At 41.6% G+C, this 18,918-nt stretch overlaps 1 protein-coding gene across 3 annotated transcripts in view; it reads left to right on the forward strand.

Moving 5' to 3' along the window:
• Positions 1-953: 953 nt before the first annotated feature.
• LOC311135598 (protein unc-119 homolog A-like) overlaps positions 954-18,918 on the forward strand; it is a gene marked incomplete at both ends in the record, with an annotated part of 57,852 nt that continues 39,887 nt past the window's right edge. For 2 of the 3 annotated variants that reach the window (XM_084169609.1, XM_084169610.1), the window contains one exon: positions 1,122-1,245. In XM_084169609.1, coding sequence (XP_084025735.1) covers positions 1,122-1,245 — 124 coding nt within the window. Of the gene's footprint in view, positions 1,246-18,918 lie in introns of all 3 variants that reach the window. The other variant, XM_084169608.1, reaches the window with a different exon arrangement.

Below are 18,918 nucleotides of genomic sequence, written 5' to 3' on the forward strand. Positions count from 1 at the left end.
TCAACCTAACTTCCGTTTCCCCTGAAAAACGGAAGTTGGGATTCGGCTCAGGCATCTTTCTACGCCTTCTACGTTAGGTTAACTCAGACCCTAGGCAAGCCGGAATATTGGTACATCGTGTGAGGTAACTCGTATCTCTACGGAGACTAATTAAATACTACTAAGGCATTCAGTGTTGTGGTTCTGATCTATTACTCAACTGCACTTCCTAATGCATGTGCTGCAAATAATGAAATAATCTGGAGAAATATAGGCTATATAGGTTTATAGGCCTACCCCATATGATTAATATATCTGTTTGGTCCTCTGACAAACCAATAGGCCTACTTGCCTTCAATTGATGGAATCAGCAGGCAGCATAATTTCAGCTGATAAAACAAAACATTTTTTGAGTGACATCCAAACGGACCATACCATAATTATGAGAGAGGGGTAGCGCCCAATAGGGATCAAATAGGATATTATATCAGATGTCAAAGCTGCAGTTTGTGGATAAGCTGCAGTTTGGCCATTTGGATCTTAACCAGGGCTCGACAAAAGAAGATGATGCGCTGCCACTTCCTAGAGACGGTTTAAAAAACCATCAACCCACCACACCCCTTTTTCCAATTATTGACCAAAAGGCACAAATCTCACTTTGCCTTGCAATCTTTACGAGGCAGCTGCAAGCCAGCAGACGACACCACCAGAGACTGTTTTGGACATAGGATACAGTGCGTTGTTGGTGGATTTGTTTGATGAAGGGAGGAGAGAGAGCAACACTACAGCAGCATCATCTCCTGCAGACCTCAGCTTGGAAAGAAGAAGGGATTTGAATTAAGCACCAAGGAGCTACAGACAGCAGCTGTGCAGCCTTCGCAGAGGGAGAGAGAGAAGGAAGAGGGGAGGGAGGGAGGACGACTGTTTTGTATCTTGCAGGCCCGGGCTAGGAGAAGGGGGAGGAGGGACAGAGAATGAGCTATTCTTGCACCAGCAGACGCAACAGCCAGGACCCGTCAAGCCCTAAGAAGTCTACCGGTAATAATCCTGGCAGTTGCGGTGGCGGAAGAGATAGCGGAGGAAGCAGCAGTAACCCGAACGCAAGCCCAAACCCGAACGCAAACCCAAACCCAACCGCAGCGATGAAAGTCAAGAAAGGCTGCAACTCGACGGACGTGGGGGTCCCGGCGACCAAGGAGGAGGACCTTCTCGCGAACACAGTGATCACTCCTGAGGACGTACTGGGCTTGCAGAAGATCACCGAGAGTAAGTTTGATAGTCCACATACCACACTAGGCTAACCGATTGACTGGCTGCTTTGGGTAGTCTAATAATATGATGCTTAAAACACACGCATAAAACCCCACTCTTTCATTGAATGAAGAGTGAAGGGGCCAAAGCAAAGTGTTGCAGAGAGTTTATTTTTATTTTTATTAAACAGCTTCCTTCCTTTCCATTCTGTTCATGCATTCATTGCAACAATGTAACCACGTTCCATCTTCTCTGGTTAATCAATACATTGTCAACAGCTGATGTTTACAGGAAACTGGGCGCTATATTTGTTTGCATATCGTGCATAACATAAAGCCTCCTGTCCTGATCTGTGTCGAGGTAAGGCTACATGTTAGTGATCTGGCATAAGCTACAGCTTGTGTCATTGTCAGTGGGAGCTTATGTGTTTGAGAATACAACTAGGCTACCTATCTAGCTGGGGCTTGTTCATGAAGGCATAACGTTACAAAACAATAAAGATGAATTGTCTACAACAGACATGAATATACAGGTAACTGCCAGAATTATGGAAACACTTGAGTAAATGAAAGATACAAAGGTGTGTTTCCTGAGTTATTAAGCAATTAACATCCCATCATGCTTAGGGTCATATATAAAAATGCTGGGCAGGCCATTATTTTGTCCATTATTTTGGCTACCATGGCTATGTCCCCATAGGATGGCAATGGAAAAACACTTGGTTAGTTATGAAAAAAAAAAAAAAAAAACGCTATTCATAAATATGAATACAGAACTTGTTTTTGCGTGGATTCCACGACCCGGTTAGCTTTTAACAGCTAGGACCGCTATTTATTGTCCCGGAATCCCGCTTAAGAGAAAGGTTGTAGCCTGCTTGACAGAGACGCTAAGCTGCTAGCCACCAAGCTAACGAAGTTGGTACCATATGAGTTTTGCAATGGAGCCCTCTTTGTCTGGAGAACTAGATGAATGGTTCCAGCGCTGTAGGAGCTGTATCTATTACGCTTTGTTTCGGGACAAACCGGATCACTCGGATTTCCAATGCGGCAATAGTTTACTTGCCGAGGATTATAGGCTTGAGGTGGCTTCCTTGATCACGCAGGTCGCCAGCCTACGTAAGAAACTGGGGAAAAAGCAGAGTGGAATGTCTAAATTTTCTACGCCAGTGGATGGACGGTGTTCGTGCTTGTTGGATGCATCTCCGCCTTGTCGTTTGTCGTTATCCGACTGGCCGGTGTTGCCCGGAGCTCCCTTATTTGATAGCGCCGTCGAAGGAGCACAGCATGAGGAGAAAGGCAATCAACGATGGTCGCATGTCACAAGCCGTGGAAGCCGAAGACAGCAACCTCCCGCAAAGCACTCTACATTCCCAACAAGAGGCCCGGAGCGGATACAAACAACGAATAGTTTCGCCGTCCTGGAGCCTGATCTTCCCGCACCTTTGTCGCTGTGGGTGCCTGTGTCTGCGGCCGCAGTGCCTACTACTACGATTTCGAAGTCGACGTCGACAACTTTCCGTCCCTGCTCTGGATCGAGCAGGGCTTCTCCATCTGTCGGAGGCCTGCATCCTGTGAAGCGTGGGAGTGGGTGGATTTCCTTGTGCTTCTCGCCAGCCTTGATTTTGGGCAACTCCATGGTAAGAAATGTGACCGTTCCTGGTGCAAAAACAATGTCCTATCCCGGAGCTCGAGTAAATTACATTACTAAGCTGCTCTCTAATGTACTATGTCAGAACATGGAAATCGATTCTATCGTAGTCCATGTGGGTTTTAATGACATTATGAAGGGCAGCTCTGAACAGTTGAAACTGGATTTTAAAGAGCTGAAAGAGCTGCAAGACACTAACAAAAAACCCATCATATCTGGCACTGTGCCCTCTCTGAATTGTGGCATTGAACGCTTTAGCAGGATTCTTGCTCTTCACAACTGTCTATGTGATTATTGCAGCTCAATGGGGTGTAATTTTTGTTGACAATTTTGATACATTTTGGAAACAAAACACGTTTTATAAGGAGGATGGGATCCAACCAAATCATTTGGGTTCCTGGATCCTTTCACAGCATTATAAGGCTGCATTGAGACAATGACTTAGCAATTACCCAAGCCCAGCTCAGCTAATCCCTACCATTGTGACGCAGAGTTGTCAAAATGCTTCAGCAAATGTACATTACATCAGGGGCGTCGGTAGACACAATGTGGGTAACCTGGTTTGTGTCCCTTTAGCTGCCCTGGGTGCCTCTGCTGATCCTGCAGCTGTTGTTTGCAGTGATCATGTGCCTAGTAACCAGATTTATACTGTTAGCACTGAGCCGGTGTGCCTGAGGTGGTAGTCCACTGTGTGCAGCTCACCCTACACTAACATAAAGAACATGAGCACATCTAATGCTGGTAAGCTTCCCAGTAAAGCAATAAAAACAAGTAAGCATCCCAGAAGAAAAGTGCTCAAAATAGCCCACGATAACATATGTAGCTTAAGAAACTAGGTTAGATAACACCTTTGATGATACAGTGGTAGCAATACAAGGTTACAACATTTACAGAAAATATAAAAATTATAATGGTGGAGGTGTTGCTGTTTATATTCAGAACGACATTCCTGTGAAGATTAGAGAGGATATAATGTTAAATACTTGAAGTAATATGGCTACAGGTTCATCTGCCTCACCTAAAGCCAATTCTGGTGGGAAGCTACTATAACCACCAAGTGCTAACAGTGTACTTTCTGGGTGATTTAAATATTGACTGGGTTTCATCAGGCTGCCCACTCAAGAGAAAGCTTCGAACTGTAACCAGTGCCTGCAACCTGGTTCAGGTTATCAGTCAACCTACCAGGGTGGTTACAAACAGTACAGGAATTAAATCATCAACATGTATTGATCATATCTTTACTAATGCTGCAAAGATTTGTTTGAAAGCAGTATCCAAATCCATTGGATGTAGTGATCACAATACAGTAGCCATATCCAGGAAAACCAAAGTTCCAAAGGCTGGGCCTAATATTGTGTATAAGAGGTCATACAATATGTTTTGTAGTGATTCCTATGTTGTTGATGTAAAGAATATATGTTGGTCCGTGGTGTGTAATGAGGAGCAGACAGACACTGCACTTGACACATTTATGAAATTCCTTATTCCAGTTACTAATAAGCATGCACCCATTAAGAAAATGACTCTAAAAACTGTTAAATCCCAGTGGATTGATGAAGAATTGAAAAAGTGTATGGTTGTGAGGGATGAGGCAAAAGGAATGACAAATAAGTCTGCCTGCATAACCGATTGGCAAACATATTGCAAATTGAGAAATCATATGACTAAACTGAATAAAAAGAAGAAGAAACAGCACTATGAAACTAGGATAGATGACATAAAGAATGATAGTAAAAAGCTTTGGGGCACCTAAAATGACATTTTGGGAAAAAAGGCAAACTCCACTCCATCATTCATTGAATCAGATGGCTCATTCATCACAAAACCAACTGATATTGCCAACTACTTTAATAATTTTTTCATTGGCAAGATAAGCAAACTTAGGCATGACATGCCAGCAACAATTGCTGACACTACACATCCAAGTATATCTGACCAAATTATAAAAGACAAGCATTGTAATTGTGAATTCCATAAAGTGAGTGTGGAAAAGGTGAAAAAATAATTGTTGTCTATTAACAATGACAAGCCACCGGTGTCTGACAACTTGGATGGAAAATTGCTGAGGATAATAAAGGACGATATTGCTACTCCTTTTTGCCATATTTTCAATATAAGCCTACTAGAATGTGTGTGCCCACAGGCTTAGAGTGAAGCAAAAGTAATTCCGCTACCTAAGAATTGTAAAGACCCCTTTACTGGCTCAAATAGCCGACCAATTAGCCTGTTACCAACCCTTAGTAAACTATTGGAAAAAATTGTGTTTGACCAGATACAATGCTATTTTACTGTAAACAAATTGACAACAAACTTTCAGCATGCTTATAGAGAAGGACATTCAACAAGCACAGCACTTACACAAATGACTGATGATTGGCTCAGAGAAATTGATGATAAAAAGATTGTGGGGTCTGTTTTTTTAGACTTCAGTGCGGCTTTTGACATTATCGATCATAGTCTGCTGCTGGAAAAACGTATGTGTTATGGCTTTAGACCCCCTGCTATAATGTGGATAAAGAGTTTCTTGTCTAACAGAACCTAGAGGGTGTTCTTTAATGGAAGCATCTCAAACATAATCCAGGTAGAATGAGGAATTCCTCAGGGCAGCAGTCTAAGCCCATTGCTTTTTCCATCTTTACTAACGACATGCCACTGGCTTTGAATTCATCCAGTGTGTCTACAGTGGGGAGAACAAGTATTTGATACACTGCCGATTTTGCAGGTTTTCCTACTTACAAAGCATGTAGAGGTCTGTAATTTTTGTCATAGGTACACTTCAACTGTGAGAGACGGAATCTAAAACAAAAATCCAGAAAATCACATTGTATGATTTTTAAGTAATTAATTAGCATTTTATTGCATATTGTGGGAAACTTGTGGAAGGCTAACCGAAACGTTTGACCCAAGTTAAACAATTTAAAGGCAATACTACCAAATACTAATTTAGTGTATGTACACTTCTGACCCACTGGGAACATTACTAAATAAATTAAAGCTGAAATAAATCATTCTCTCTAAAATAAAGTGGTATTCCTAACTGACCTAAGACAGGGAATTTTTACTAGGATTAAATGTCAGGACTGTGAAAAACTGAGTTTAAATGTATTTGGCTAAGGTGTATGTAAACTTCCGACTTCAACTGTACATCTCGTAATGAATAATGTGGGTATTGAGCAAGTTGAGGAGACTAAACTGCTTGGAGTAACCCTGGATTGTAGACTGTCATGGTCAAAGCATATTGATACAACAGTAGCTAAGATGTGGAGAAGTATGTCCATAATTATACGCTGCTCTGCCTTCTTAACAACACTATCAACAAGGCAGGTCCTACAGGCCCTAGTTTTGTTGCACCTAGACTACTGTTCAGTAGTGTGGTCAGGTGCCACAAAGAGGGTCTTGGGAAAATTGCAGTTGGCTCAGAACACGGAGATCTAACATTAATGACATGCATGTCAGTCTCTCCTGGCTTAGAGTGGAAGAGAGATTGACTTCATCGCTGCTTGTTTTTGTAATAGGTGTTGACAAGCTGAATGTACCGAGCTGACTGTTTAAACTACTATCGGAAAATCCATGCATACCCCACAAGACATAACTCCAGAGGTCTCTTCACAGTCCCCAAGTCCAGAACAGACTGTGGGAGGCGCACAGTACTATATAGAGCCATGACTACAAAAACAGGTAAAAAGACACCTTATGGAACAACGGGGACTGTGAAGAGACACACACAAGGGTATAGACACATGAATACACACACATTGTGATATTGTTGTATGGTGGTATTAAACATTTTGTATTGTAGATAGGTAGTGGTGTAATAATGTCATATGATGTACTGTTTTATATTTTGTTTTATATGTAATGTAAAGTGCTTTAATATGTTTTGACCCCAGCAAGTGTAGCTCCTGCCTTGGCAGCAGCTAATGGGGATCCCTAATAAATGCAAATACAAATGCCTCCATCCAAAGGTCATGAGTGGTCACTGAATGATGTGATGAGCATGAAAACGATGTGAAACGTATGACATGGCCATCTCAGTCACCAGATCACAACCCAATTGAACACTTATGAGAGATTCTGGAGCGGCGCCTGAGATAGTGTTATCCATCACCATCAACAAAACACCAAATTATGGAATTTCTAGTGGAAGAATGGTGTCTCATCCCTCCAATAGAGTTCCAGACACATTTAGAATCTATGCCAAGGTGCAAATGCAGCTATTCTGGCTTGTGGTGGCCCAAAGCCCTATTAAAGACACTTTTTATGTTGGTGATTCCTTTATTTTGGCAGTTATCTGTATATCTATCTGCCTTACAGAACAGTAAAGAAGAATTGTGTTTTCTGCATTCAATTTCTATACATTCCATGTAGGCTATATCTATGTTCTAAACCTTGCACCCCACTGACTAGGCTAAACCCCTTATGATGCTACTAACCAAATAGAAGGCTTTCCTTCTAACCATCGGAGACAGGGGGGAGTGATGTTTTAACATGTAACTTGTCTCGCTTACCTAATGACATCTTGTTTGTCAAAGGAGGGGGGATAACACCGTTTTTAGGCCTAGTTAAGTGGCCTACACATATTAAGATAGTTGATTGATCCTCCAACATCTTTTAATTCTGTTTCACTCTTTCAAAGACTCAAATAAAAGAGGGGGAGAGGGAGATTGGCGTACTGATAAAGAGCGAGAGAAAGAGACTGATACAGAGTGCATTTGGAACATAGGAGGTTGGTGGCACCTTAATTGGGGAGAATGGGCTCGTGATAATGACTGGAGCAGAATCAGTGGAATGGTATCAAATGTATTCCAGGTGTTTGATGCCATTCCATTTGCTCCATTCCGGCCATTATTATGAGCCGTTCCACATTTTGTAACGTTAAAGCCTTATTCTAAAATTGATTAAATTAATGTTTTTCCTCGTCAATCTACACACAATACCCCATAATGACAATGTGAACAGGTTTTTATACATTTTAGCAAATTTATAAAAATTAAAAAGAAATACCTTTTTTACATAAGTATTCAGACCCTTTGCTATGAGACTCGAAATTTAGCTCAGGTGCATATATGTGCATCCTGTTTCCATTGATCATCCTTGAGATGTTTCTACAACTTGATTGGAGTCCACCTGTGGTAAATTCAATTGATTGGAGATGATTTGGAAAGGCACACACCTGTCTATATAAGGTCCCACAGTTGACAGTGCATGTCAGAGCAAAAACCAAGCCTTGAGGTTGAAGGAATTGTCCGTAGAGCCCCGAGACAGGATTTTGTCGAGGCACAGATCTGGGGAAGGGTACCAAAACATTTCTGCAGCATTGAAGGTCCCCAAGAACACAGTGGCCTCCATCATTCTTAAATGGAAGTAGTTTGGAACCACCAAGACTCTTCCTAGACCTGGCCGCCCGGCCAAACTGACCAATCGAGGGAGAAGGGCCTTGTCAGGGAGGTGACCAAGAACCCGATGGTCACTCTGGCAGAGCTCCAGATGTCCTCTGTGGAGATGGGAGAACCTTCCAGAAGGACAACGATCTCTGTAGCACTCTACCAATCAGGCCTTTATGGTAGAGTGGCCAGACGGAAGCCACTCCTCAGTAAAAGACACATGACAGCCCGCTTGGAGTTTGCCAAAAGGCCTCTAAAGGACTCTCAGACCATGAGAATCAAGATTCTCTGGTCTGATGGAACAAAGATTGAACTCTTTGGCCTGAATGCCAAGCGTCACGTCTGGAGGAAACCTGGCACTATCCCTACAGTGAAGCATGGTTGTGGCAACATCATGCTGTGGGGATGTCTTTCAGCTGCAAGGACTGGGAGACTTGTCAGGATCGAGGGAAAGATGAACGGAGCAAAGTACCGAGAGATCCTTGATGAAAACCTGCTCCAGAGCTCTCAGGACCTCAGACTGGGACGAAGGTACACCTTACAACAGAACAACCACCCTAAGCACACAGCCAAGACAACGCAGGAGTGGCTTCGGGACAAGTCTCTGAATGTCCTTGAGTGGCCCAGCCAGAGCCTGAACTTGAAACCGATCGAACATCTCTGGAGAGACCTGAAAATAGCTGTGCAGTGAAGATCCCCATCCAACCTGACAGAGCTTCAGAGGATTTGCAGAGAAGAATGGGAGAAACTCCCCAAATACAAGTGTGCCAAGCTTGTAGCGTCATACCCAAGAAGACTCAAGGCTATAATCGCTGCCAAAGGTGCTTCAACAAAGTACTGAGTAAAGGGTCTGAATACTTATGTAAATGTGATATTTCCGGGGGGGGGGGGGGGGGGGGGGTTATATACAGTAGAAGTCGGAAGTTTACATACACTTAGGGTGGAGTCATTAAAACTCGTTTTTGAACCACTCCACAAATTTCTTGTTAACAAACTATTGTTTTGGCAAGTCGGTTAGGACATCTACCTTGTGCATGACACAAGTAATTTTTCCAACAATTGTTTACAGACAGATTATTTCACTTATAATTCACTGAATCACAATTCCAGTGGGTCAGAAGTTTACATACACTAAGTTGACTGTGCCTTTAAACAGCTTGGAAAATTCCAGAAAATTATGTCATGTCTTTAGAAGCTTCAGAAAGGCTAATTGACATCATTTGAGTCAATTGGAGGTGTACCTGTGGATGTATTTCAAGGCCTACCTTCAAACTCAGTGCCTCTTTGCTTGACATCATGTGAAAATCAAAATAAATCAGCCAAGACCTCCGAAAAAATATTGTAGACCTCCACAAGTCTGGTTCATCCTTCGGAGCAATTTCCAAACGCCTGAAGGTACCATGTTCATCTGTACAAACAATAGTACGCAAGTATAAACACCATGGGACCACGCAGCTGTCATACCGCTCAGGATGGAGATGCGTTCTGTCTCATAGAGATGAACGTACTTTGGTGCGAAAAGTGCAAATCAATCCCAGAACAACAGCAAAGGACCTTGTGAAGATGCTGGAGTAAACAGGTACAAAAGTATCTATATCCACGGTAAAACTAGTCCTATATCGACATAACCTGAAAGGCCACTCAAAAAGGAAGAAGCCACTGCCCCTAAACCGCCATAAAAAATCCAGACTACGTTTGCAACTGCACATGGGGACAAAGATCTGACTTTTCGGAGAAATGTCCTCTGGTCTGATGAAACAAAAATAGAACTGCTTGGCCATAATGAACATTGTTATGTTTGGAGAAAAAAGGGTGTGACTTGCAAGCTGAAGAACACCATCCCAACCGTGAAGAACGGGGGTGGCAACATCATGCTGTGGAGGTGCTTTTCTGCAGGAGAGACTGGTGCACTTCACAAAGTAGATGGCATCATGAGGAAGGAAAATTATGTGGATATATTGAAGGAACATCTCAAGACATCAGTCAGGAAGTTAAAGCTTGGTCGCAAATGAGTCTTCCGAATGGACAATGACCCCAAGCATGCTTCCAAAGTTGTGGCCTTTTAGGACGACAAAGTCAAGGTATTGGAGTTGCCATCACAAAGCCCTGACCTCAATCCTATAGAAAATTTGTGGACAGAAAAAGCGTGTGCGAGCAAGGAGGCCTACAAACCTGATTCAGTTACACCAGCTCTGTCCGTAGGAATGGGCCAAAATTCACCCAACTTATTGTGGGAAGCTTGTGTAAGGCTACCCGAAACGTTTGACCCAAGTTAAACAATTTAAAGGCAATGCTACTTAATACTAATTGAGTGTATGTAAACTTCTGACCCACTGGGAATGTGATTGAAATAAATAAAAGCTGAAATAAATCATTGTCTCTACTATTATTCTGACATTTCACATTCTTAAAATAAAGTGGTGATCCTAACTGACCTAAGAAAGGGAATTTTTAAATGTCAGGAATTGTGAAAAACTGAGTTTAAGGTGTATGTAAACTTCCAACTTCAACTGTACATTTGCAGAAATGTCTTAACCTGTTTTTGCTTTGTCATTATGGGGTATTGTGTGTAGATTGATGAGGGGATAAAATGATTTAATCAATTTTAGAATAAGGCTGTAATGTAACAAAATGTGGAAAAGGTCATGGTTCTGAATACTTTTGAATGCACTTTATAGAGAAAGAGCGAGAGACTGAAAGAGACTCATAGAGGGTGATAGAGAGCGAGGGAGAGAGAAACTTATAAAGATAGAGACGGCGCTTCTTATGTGTGCAGAGAAAGGATCAGCAGCTACATCTATCCATCTCTGATGCCCTAACCCCACTAACCTCCATGTGCAGGAAGCAAGCTGTTAGGTAACAGGTGGCCAGTAGGGCCGGTGACTATTTTAAGTAATACCTTCTTACACAACAGGTGACGTCCCAAATGGCACCCTGTTCCCTATATACGTAAGGGATAGGGTGCCATTTGAGACATATCCAAACACCCTCTCTCCCCTCACACACAGCCTATAAAATGCTGGTTGTTGTTTTACTTAGCTGTTGTTCCTCTGGATAGCATGCTCACCTCCAGCCATACACTATTAGAAATAAGGATTCTTCCTCTGCACTACAGGGATGAGAGTTCCACATCCAGTAAGGTTCGGAACCTTCTCTATGGAAGAAATTGTTCTAAAATGGTTCTTTGTTAGGTGAAAAGGTTCTACCTGGAAGGGTCATTCTACATGGACAAGCTGGAGAACCCTTTATTTTCTTATACAGCGCTACTGCCATGAAAACAGAACAAACAGAATTTCTCTAGAGTAGTGTTGAACAAGGTCCAGCTGGGAATATTGTGATGGTTTTCTGGGAATACCCTAATGAGCCCAATTCCCAAGCTGGGACTGGCTCTGACTCGGAGTGTCGGGACGAGAGGGGAGTCATGCTTGGATGGCTGCTGTATCTTGGAAAATCTCTCCATGGTTACAGCAGCCTCTCTCTCTGTGGCCAAACAGGAACACACACACACAGACAGTCCTCTCTGTGTCAGGAGGGAGAGTCTGTCTCTCTGTCTGTCCATTCGTCCACCTGACTGTCTGTCTGCCTGTCTGTCTGCCTGCCTCGTTGGCTTGCTAGCTGGCTCATTCACTGTCTGCCTGGCTCATTCTCTGTCTGTCTGTCTGCTGGCCTTGTTTCCTCTGTCCCCTCAAGAACAAAGGGATCTCACTCTTTCAGAGGCTAACACCATTTCTTCCAGTCAGAGAGAAAGAGAGAGAGGGAAACCTTATAGTCAGTGTTTGTGTGTGAGTTTATTGAGTTCTAACAGAGCACACAATGGACAGGACAGGAGTCTGACAGTGTCTTTCATTTAGTTCACTGTCCTTTAAAGACAAGGTCTGGGACGAATTGGGCTAAACTATGTTAGTATTTTTTAAACATCCCGCTTTGGGCTGGATGTGTCAATGTGTAGTTCATACATGTATAATATATGAGCAGAATTACTGTCTTACCTTAATAAGCCATGAAATCCCTAGTTTGAAAGCGAATGTTTTTCGAAAACTGTGCGGCACCATTTTCCCTATTCAGGGAATCTACACACATTTTGGTGACGTACTGCAAGCTTGGCCCACGTCGGCCAGCCCCCTAGCGATTCGAGTTCCAGCCCCTTGCCATTTTTTTCAACATGTCAGCCAAAGAAGGTATTCAAGCTACAGTATGCATAGTGTTTTTATGAACACTGATTTACGAACTGATGTATTTTATAAAATCACTGTTTGTTAGTCGAGCTAGGCTAACCAGTTAGATATAGCCATAGCCATATATATATATATATATATATATATATATATATATATATATATATATATATATATATATGCCATATATAGAGCCATATCTAGAAATACATGGCTCTCTGGCCATAGCTAGCTAGTTTATCATAATAAGGCTCTAGATTATTTGAAAAATAAATAGAAAGGAAAATACTCCACATAGTAGCTTTGTAGCTAATGCAAATATTCTACTGATAAAACTACAGGATTAGCAGTACCTGTTCATAACTTCAGTAATTACATTTTATTACTTGCAATTTACATATGAAATTTAAAAACCATAAGTCTATTAGTAGCTTGCATTCCATATTGATAATCAACTTATACAATGTGTTGCTCATTATCAGACTAGCCGAGGGAAAGAACATGGTCCATGGATAAAAGGAGGACGAGGACGGGCTGTGCAAGGTGCTCCCCTGGGCCAGGCTTGAGCTACACAGGGGTGACGTTCAGCAGAGAGGGCTGGAATAGATGCTCAGAGTCTAGGGCCGAGGACCGAGAGAATGCGCTATGAAAACAAAGATAAACTATGAAACAAAGATAAATTACATAAAGAATGATAGTAAAACGTTTTGGAGCACCTTAAATTAAATTTTGGGAAAAATGGCAAACTCAGCTCCATCATTTATTGAATCAGATGGCTCATTCATCACAAAACCAACTGATATTGCCAAAGTACTTTTTTTCATTGGCAAGATTAGCAAACTTAGGCATGACATGCCAGTAACAATTGTTGACACTACACATCCAAGTATATCTGTCCAAATTATGAAAGACAAGCATTGTAATTTTGAATTCCGTAAAGTGAGTGTGGAAAAAGTGAAACAATTATTGATGTCTATCAACAATGACAAGCCACTGGGGTCTGACAACTTGAATGGAAAATTACTGAGGATAATAGCAGGTGATATTGCAACTCCTATTTGCCATATTTCAACTAGAATGTGTGTGCCCCCAGGCTTGGAGGGAAGCAAAAGTCATTCCGCTACCTAAGAATAGTAAATCCCCCTTTACTGGCTCAAATAGCCGACCAACCCTTAGTAAACTATTGGAAGAAATTGGTTTTGACCAGATACAATGCTATTTTACAGAAAACAAATTGACAACAAACTTTCAGCATGCTTATAGAGAAGGACATTCAACAAGCACAGCACTTACACAAATGACTGATGATTGGCTGAGAGAAATTGATGATAAAAATATTGTGGGGGCTGTTTTGTTAGACTTCAGTGCGGCTTTCGACATCATAGTCTGCTGCTGGAAAAACGTATGTGTTATGGCTTTACGCCACCTGCTATATTGTGGATACAGAGTTACAGAACACAGAGGGTGTTCTTTAATGGAAGCCTCTCCAACATAATCCAGGTAGAATCAGGAATTCCCCAGGGCAGCTGTCTAGGTCCATTACTTTTTTCAATCTTTACTAATGACATGCCACTGGCTATGAGTAAAGCCAGAGTGTCTATGTATGCGGATGACTCAACACTATGCATGTCAGCTACTACAGCGACTGAAATGACTGCAACACTTAACAAAGAGTTGCAGTTAGTTTCAGAGTGGTTGGCAAGGAATATGTTAGTCCTAAATATTTCAAAAACTAAAAGCATTGTATTTGGGACAAATAATTCACTAAACCCTAAACCTCAACTAAATATTGTAATAAATAATGTAAAAATTGAGCAAGTTGAGGTGACTAAACGGCTTGGAGTAACCCTGGATTGTAAACTGTCATGGTCAAAACGTATTGATACAACAGTAGCTAAGATAGGGAGAAGTATGTCCACAATTAAGCGCTGCTCTACCTTCTTAACAGCACTATCAACAAGGCAGGTCCTACAGGCCCTAGTTTTGTCATACCTGGACTTGTGGTCAGGTGCCAAAAAAGAAGACTTAGGAAAATTGCAATTGGCTCAGAACAGGGCAGCACGGCTAGCCCTTCGATGTATACAGAGAGCTAATGTTAATAATATGCATGTCAATCTCTCCTGGCTCAAAGTGTAGGAGAGATTGACTTCATCACTACTTGTATTTGTGAGAGGTATTGACATGTTGAATGCACCGACCTGTCTGTTTGAACTACTGGCGCACAGCTCGGACATCCTAGCGTACCCCACAAGACATGCCACAAGAGGTCTCCTCACAGTCCCCAAGTCCAGAACAGACTGAGGGAGGCTAACAGTACTAAATAGAGCCATGACTACATGGAACTATATTCCACATCAAGTAACTGATGCAAGTAATACAATTAGATTTTTTTTTAAAAGATTTAAAAAACACCTTATGGAACAGCGGGGACTGTGAAGTAACACAAACATAGGCACAGACACATGCATACACACACGATAACATACGCACTATTCACACACGTACGCGTGGATTTTGTACTGTAGATATGTGGAAGTGGTGGAGTAGGGGCCTGAGGGCACACAGTAAGTTGTGAAATCTGTGAATGTTTTTAAAATTGTATGAACTGCCTTAATTTTCCTGGACCCCAGGAAGAGTAGCTGCTGCCTTGGCGCCATAATAAATACAAATACAAAAAATATCTTATAAATAAATAATATATACAAATGCGGGATTAGATGATGACACAGTAGGATAAGAATTTGCAATTGCGCTCAGCATAGCAAAATGTCAATGGATAATGTCATAGGCCTAATGAATTATAAAATACATAACTTCTAAACAAAACTTTTTCCCACTGTAATGCATTGATATTTAATAGAATAAATAAACAATATTCAATATCATTCCAGTAGCCTATGAAATGTTTTCTAGCACAATAGTCCATCGTGTTACACCTGTATAACTGTGCCACTTATGGCCCTTTCGAAAGGGTCTCTATGAATCATGAGGAATCTTATATGGGTACTCCTGAAACATGTAACTAACATAAGTGGGCTATATCTTATTAAGTAGGCCACATTCATAAAAAAAGCATAATACAGAACTACATGCTTGACAGTATATTGTCACGTGAGAAACCGGAAGGTTGCTTGATTGAATCCCCGAGATGACAAGGTAAAGATTTGTCATTCCGCCCTTGTGCAAGGCAGTTAACCCCTGGCTGATGTCAATTAAGGCAGTTAACCCCCACAAAAACTTCTCCCCGGGCGCCGATGATGTCGATTAAGGCGGCCCCCTGCACCTCTCTGATTCAGAGGGGATGGGTTAGATGCGGAAGACACATTTTGATTGAATGGATTCAGTTGTGCAACTGACTAGGTACAGTGTATTCGGAAAGTATTCAGACCCCACTTTTTCCTCAAAAAATTATGTTTCAGCCTTATTCTAAAATCGATTAAATTAAAAACAATCCTCATAATTACAAAGCAAAAACAGGTTTTTAGAAATGTCTGCAAATGTATTACAAATAAAAAATAAAAAATAAAAACAGAAATGCCTTATTTACATAAGTATTCAGACCCTTTGCTATGAGACTCGAAATTGAGCGCAGGTGCATACTGTTTCCATTGATCATTCTTGAGATGTTTCTACAACTTGATTGGAGTCCACCTGTGGTAAATTAAATTGATTGGACATGATTTGGAAAGGCACACGTCTATATAAGGTCCCACAGTTGACAGTGCATGTCAGAGCAAAAACCAAGCCATGAGGTCAAAGGAATTGTCCGTAATTCTCAGAGACAGTTTTGTGTCGAGGCACAGTTCTGGGGAAGGGTACCAAAACATTTCTGCAGCATTGAAGGTCCCCAAGAACACAGTGGCCTCCATCATTCTTAAATGGAAGAAGTTTCGAACCACCCAGACTCTTCCTAGAGCTGGCAACCCGGCCAAACTGAGCAATCGGGGGAGAAGTGCCTTGGTCAGGGAGGTGACCAAGAACCCGATGGTCACTCTAACAGAGCTCCAAATTTCCTCTGTGGAGATGGGAGAACCTTCCAGAAGGACAACCATCTCTGCAGCACTCCACCAATCAGGCCTTTATGGTAGAGTGGCCAGACGGAAGCCACTCCTCAGTAAAAGGCACATGACAGCCCACTTGGAGTTTGACAAAAGGCACCTAAAGGACTCTGACCATGAGAAACAAGATTATCTGGTCTGATGAAACCAAGATTGAACTCATTTTGCTTGAATGCCAAGTGTCACGTCTGGAGAAAACCTGGCACCATCCCTACGGTGAAGCATGGTGGTGGCAGCATCATGCTGTGGGGATGTTTTTCAGCGGAGTCAGGATCTAGGGAAAGATGAACGGAGCAAAGTACAGAGAGATCCTTGATGAAAACCTGCTCCAGAGCGCTCAGGACCTCAGACTGGGGCGAAGGTTCACCTTCCAACAGGACAACCACCCTAAGCACACAGCCAAGACAACGCAAGAGTGACTTCGGGACATGTCCTTGAGTGGCCCAGCCAGAGCCTGGACTTGAACCTGATCGAACATCTCTGGAGAGACCTGAAAATAGCTGTGCAGCGACGCTCCCCATCCAACCTGAAAGAGCGTGAGAGGATCTGCAGAGAAAAATGGGTGAAATTCCCCAAATACAGGTGTTCCAAGCATGTAGCGTCATACCCAAGAATATTCAAGGCTGTAATCGCTGCCAAAGGTGCTTCAACAAAGTACTGAGTAAAGGGTCTGAATACTTATGTAAATGTAATATTTCAGTTCTTTTATTTTTAATACATCTGCTAAAAACTTCAAAAAAACAGTTTTTGCTTTGTCATTATGGGGTATTGTGTGTAGATTGATGAGGGGAAAAACAATTGAATCAATTTTAGAATAAGGCTGTAAGGTAACAAAATGTGGAAAAAGTGAAGGTGTCTGAATTCTTTCCGAAATGCATTGTATAAAACGTTGGCGAGCATCCACACTAGAGGAAAGTTTATCATTCTACAGTTGCCTACACCTGTCAATCAACTGATCAAAGCATCCTACTGGACACTGTATAGGCCTATTATTAAATTATTGGATGGCTCACAACTTCCTCCAGCTAAATCAAATCAAGACAAGACCAAGGTACTTATTGTTGGAGCCAAAGCACAGAGAGAGAATCTAGCCGCACATTTTAATTCACGGGCAATAAAGATAAAACACCAGGCAAAAAACCTGTATCTCCCCTTTCCCTTTCATATATGTTGTGTGTTTTTATATAATATTGGCCTTTAAAAATGTGTGTACATTTTCATATGGGACATTACAAAGTTATTACAGCTTACTGGAGCCACAGCTTCATAGAAGTCTTGGTGTATTATGAAAACCCATGTTGACATTTGTCTGTGTGAATTTATTTTTTATTGGGATGGCACAGTCCATCACTCTAAGACGTGATACTGAAATTGTATATGGTTATATTATTTAAAAATAATTGTGTGACACTATTAAATGTAATATTATTTTATAACAAATGTGCTTTCTCCCACAACAGATATGGTCGCTGTCAGCGGTTCTGAAACAATCTTCAGTGCGCTGTAGAATTGGCGCCTTTCCCCATGTTGCTATATGCATAATAGCAAAATTATCCAGAATATTGGGATTAAGAACAGCAGCAGAGACGAGGAAACAGCCCTTGCCTAAAGCCCTATTTGGATAGAATTAGTTTTCCTGGGGGGTGGTCAGGTATTGTAATTATGCGCACAAGCATCTGTCATTTTAGACCCTTCTGAATCTGCCATGTCAGTAACAATTCCATCTCCAATAACTCCAAGGTCCTCTGATAATACTAGTCCTGTGCGAATCGACATCCCTGTGTTTTGAGTAAAATGTCTGAGTTTGACAAGTGTTGCTCACGGTTTGAGCAAGAAAACAACAACTGACTCGATAAATTGAACGAAGTGCTGCGCATAGCCTATATATGAATGGCCTACATGTATCAACTTCACAGTGAATGCTTTTCTTCATATGTTTTGTGCATATGAATTGAATATTGCCAAATGCTTCAGTAAAAAATATTGTGCCTATTTAATGTAACCCTTGCTGTTAATAGATCGTAAAGTAGGATACAACTGACCTAAACGTTTGGAAATGATAAATTCACTTTCACGTCCCATAGCCTTAAAACGCATCTCAAGTGCAAGTGCACTGTTTAGCTCACATCTGAAGGCTGGGGGGAATTTAGGGCGTCTACTGCTGATTGCTAAAATATCCTAATGATTATGATCATACTTCCTCAATTCAAATATTATGGCGACACTATACCAAAGATGGTTTGGTATAGTTTAGAAACTTGTAAACCAAGCTCGAGTTATCAGTGTAGCCCTGTTATCACCTGGAAATATCTTCAAGCCTAGCAAAAAACCTCCAGGCTTCCGTCATAACTGTCAATTTATTGGAATAAGAAAAATGACTACAGGGGCAGTTTAAAAAAAAAAATAATCCCGTCCGAATCATCC

This window comes from Coregonus lavaretus (assembly GCF_964263955.1).
Source record: "Coregonus lavaretus genome assembly, chromosome: 10".
Taxonomy (NCBI): domain Eukaryota; kingdom Metazoa; phylum Chordata; class Actinopteri; order Salmoniformes; family Salmonidae; genus Coregonus; species Coregonus lavaretus.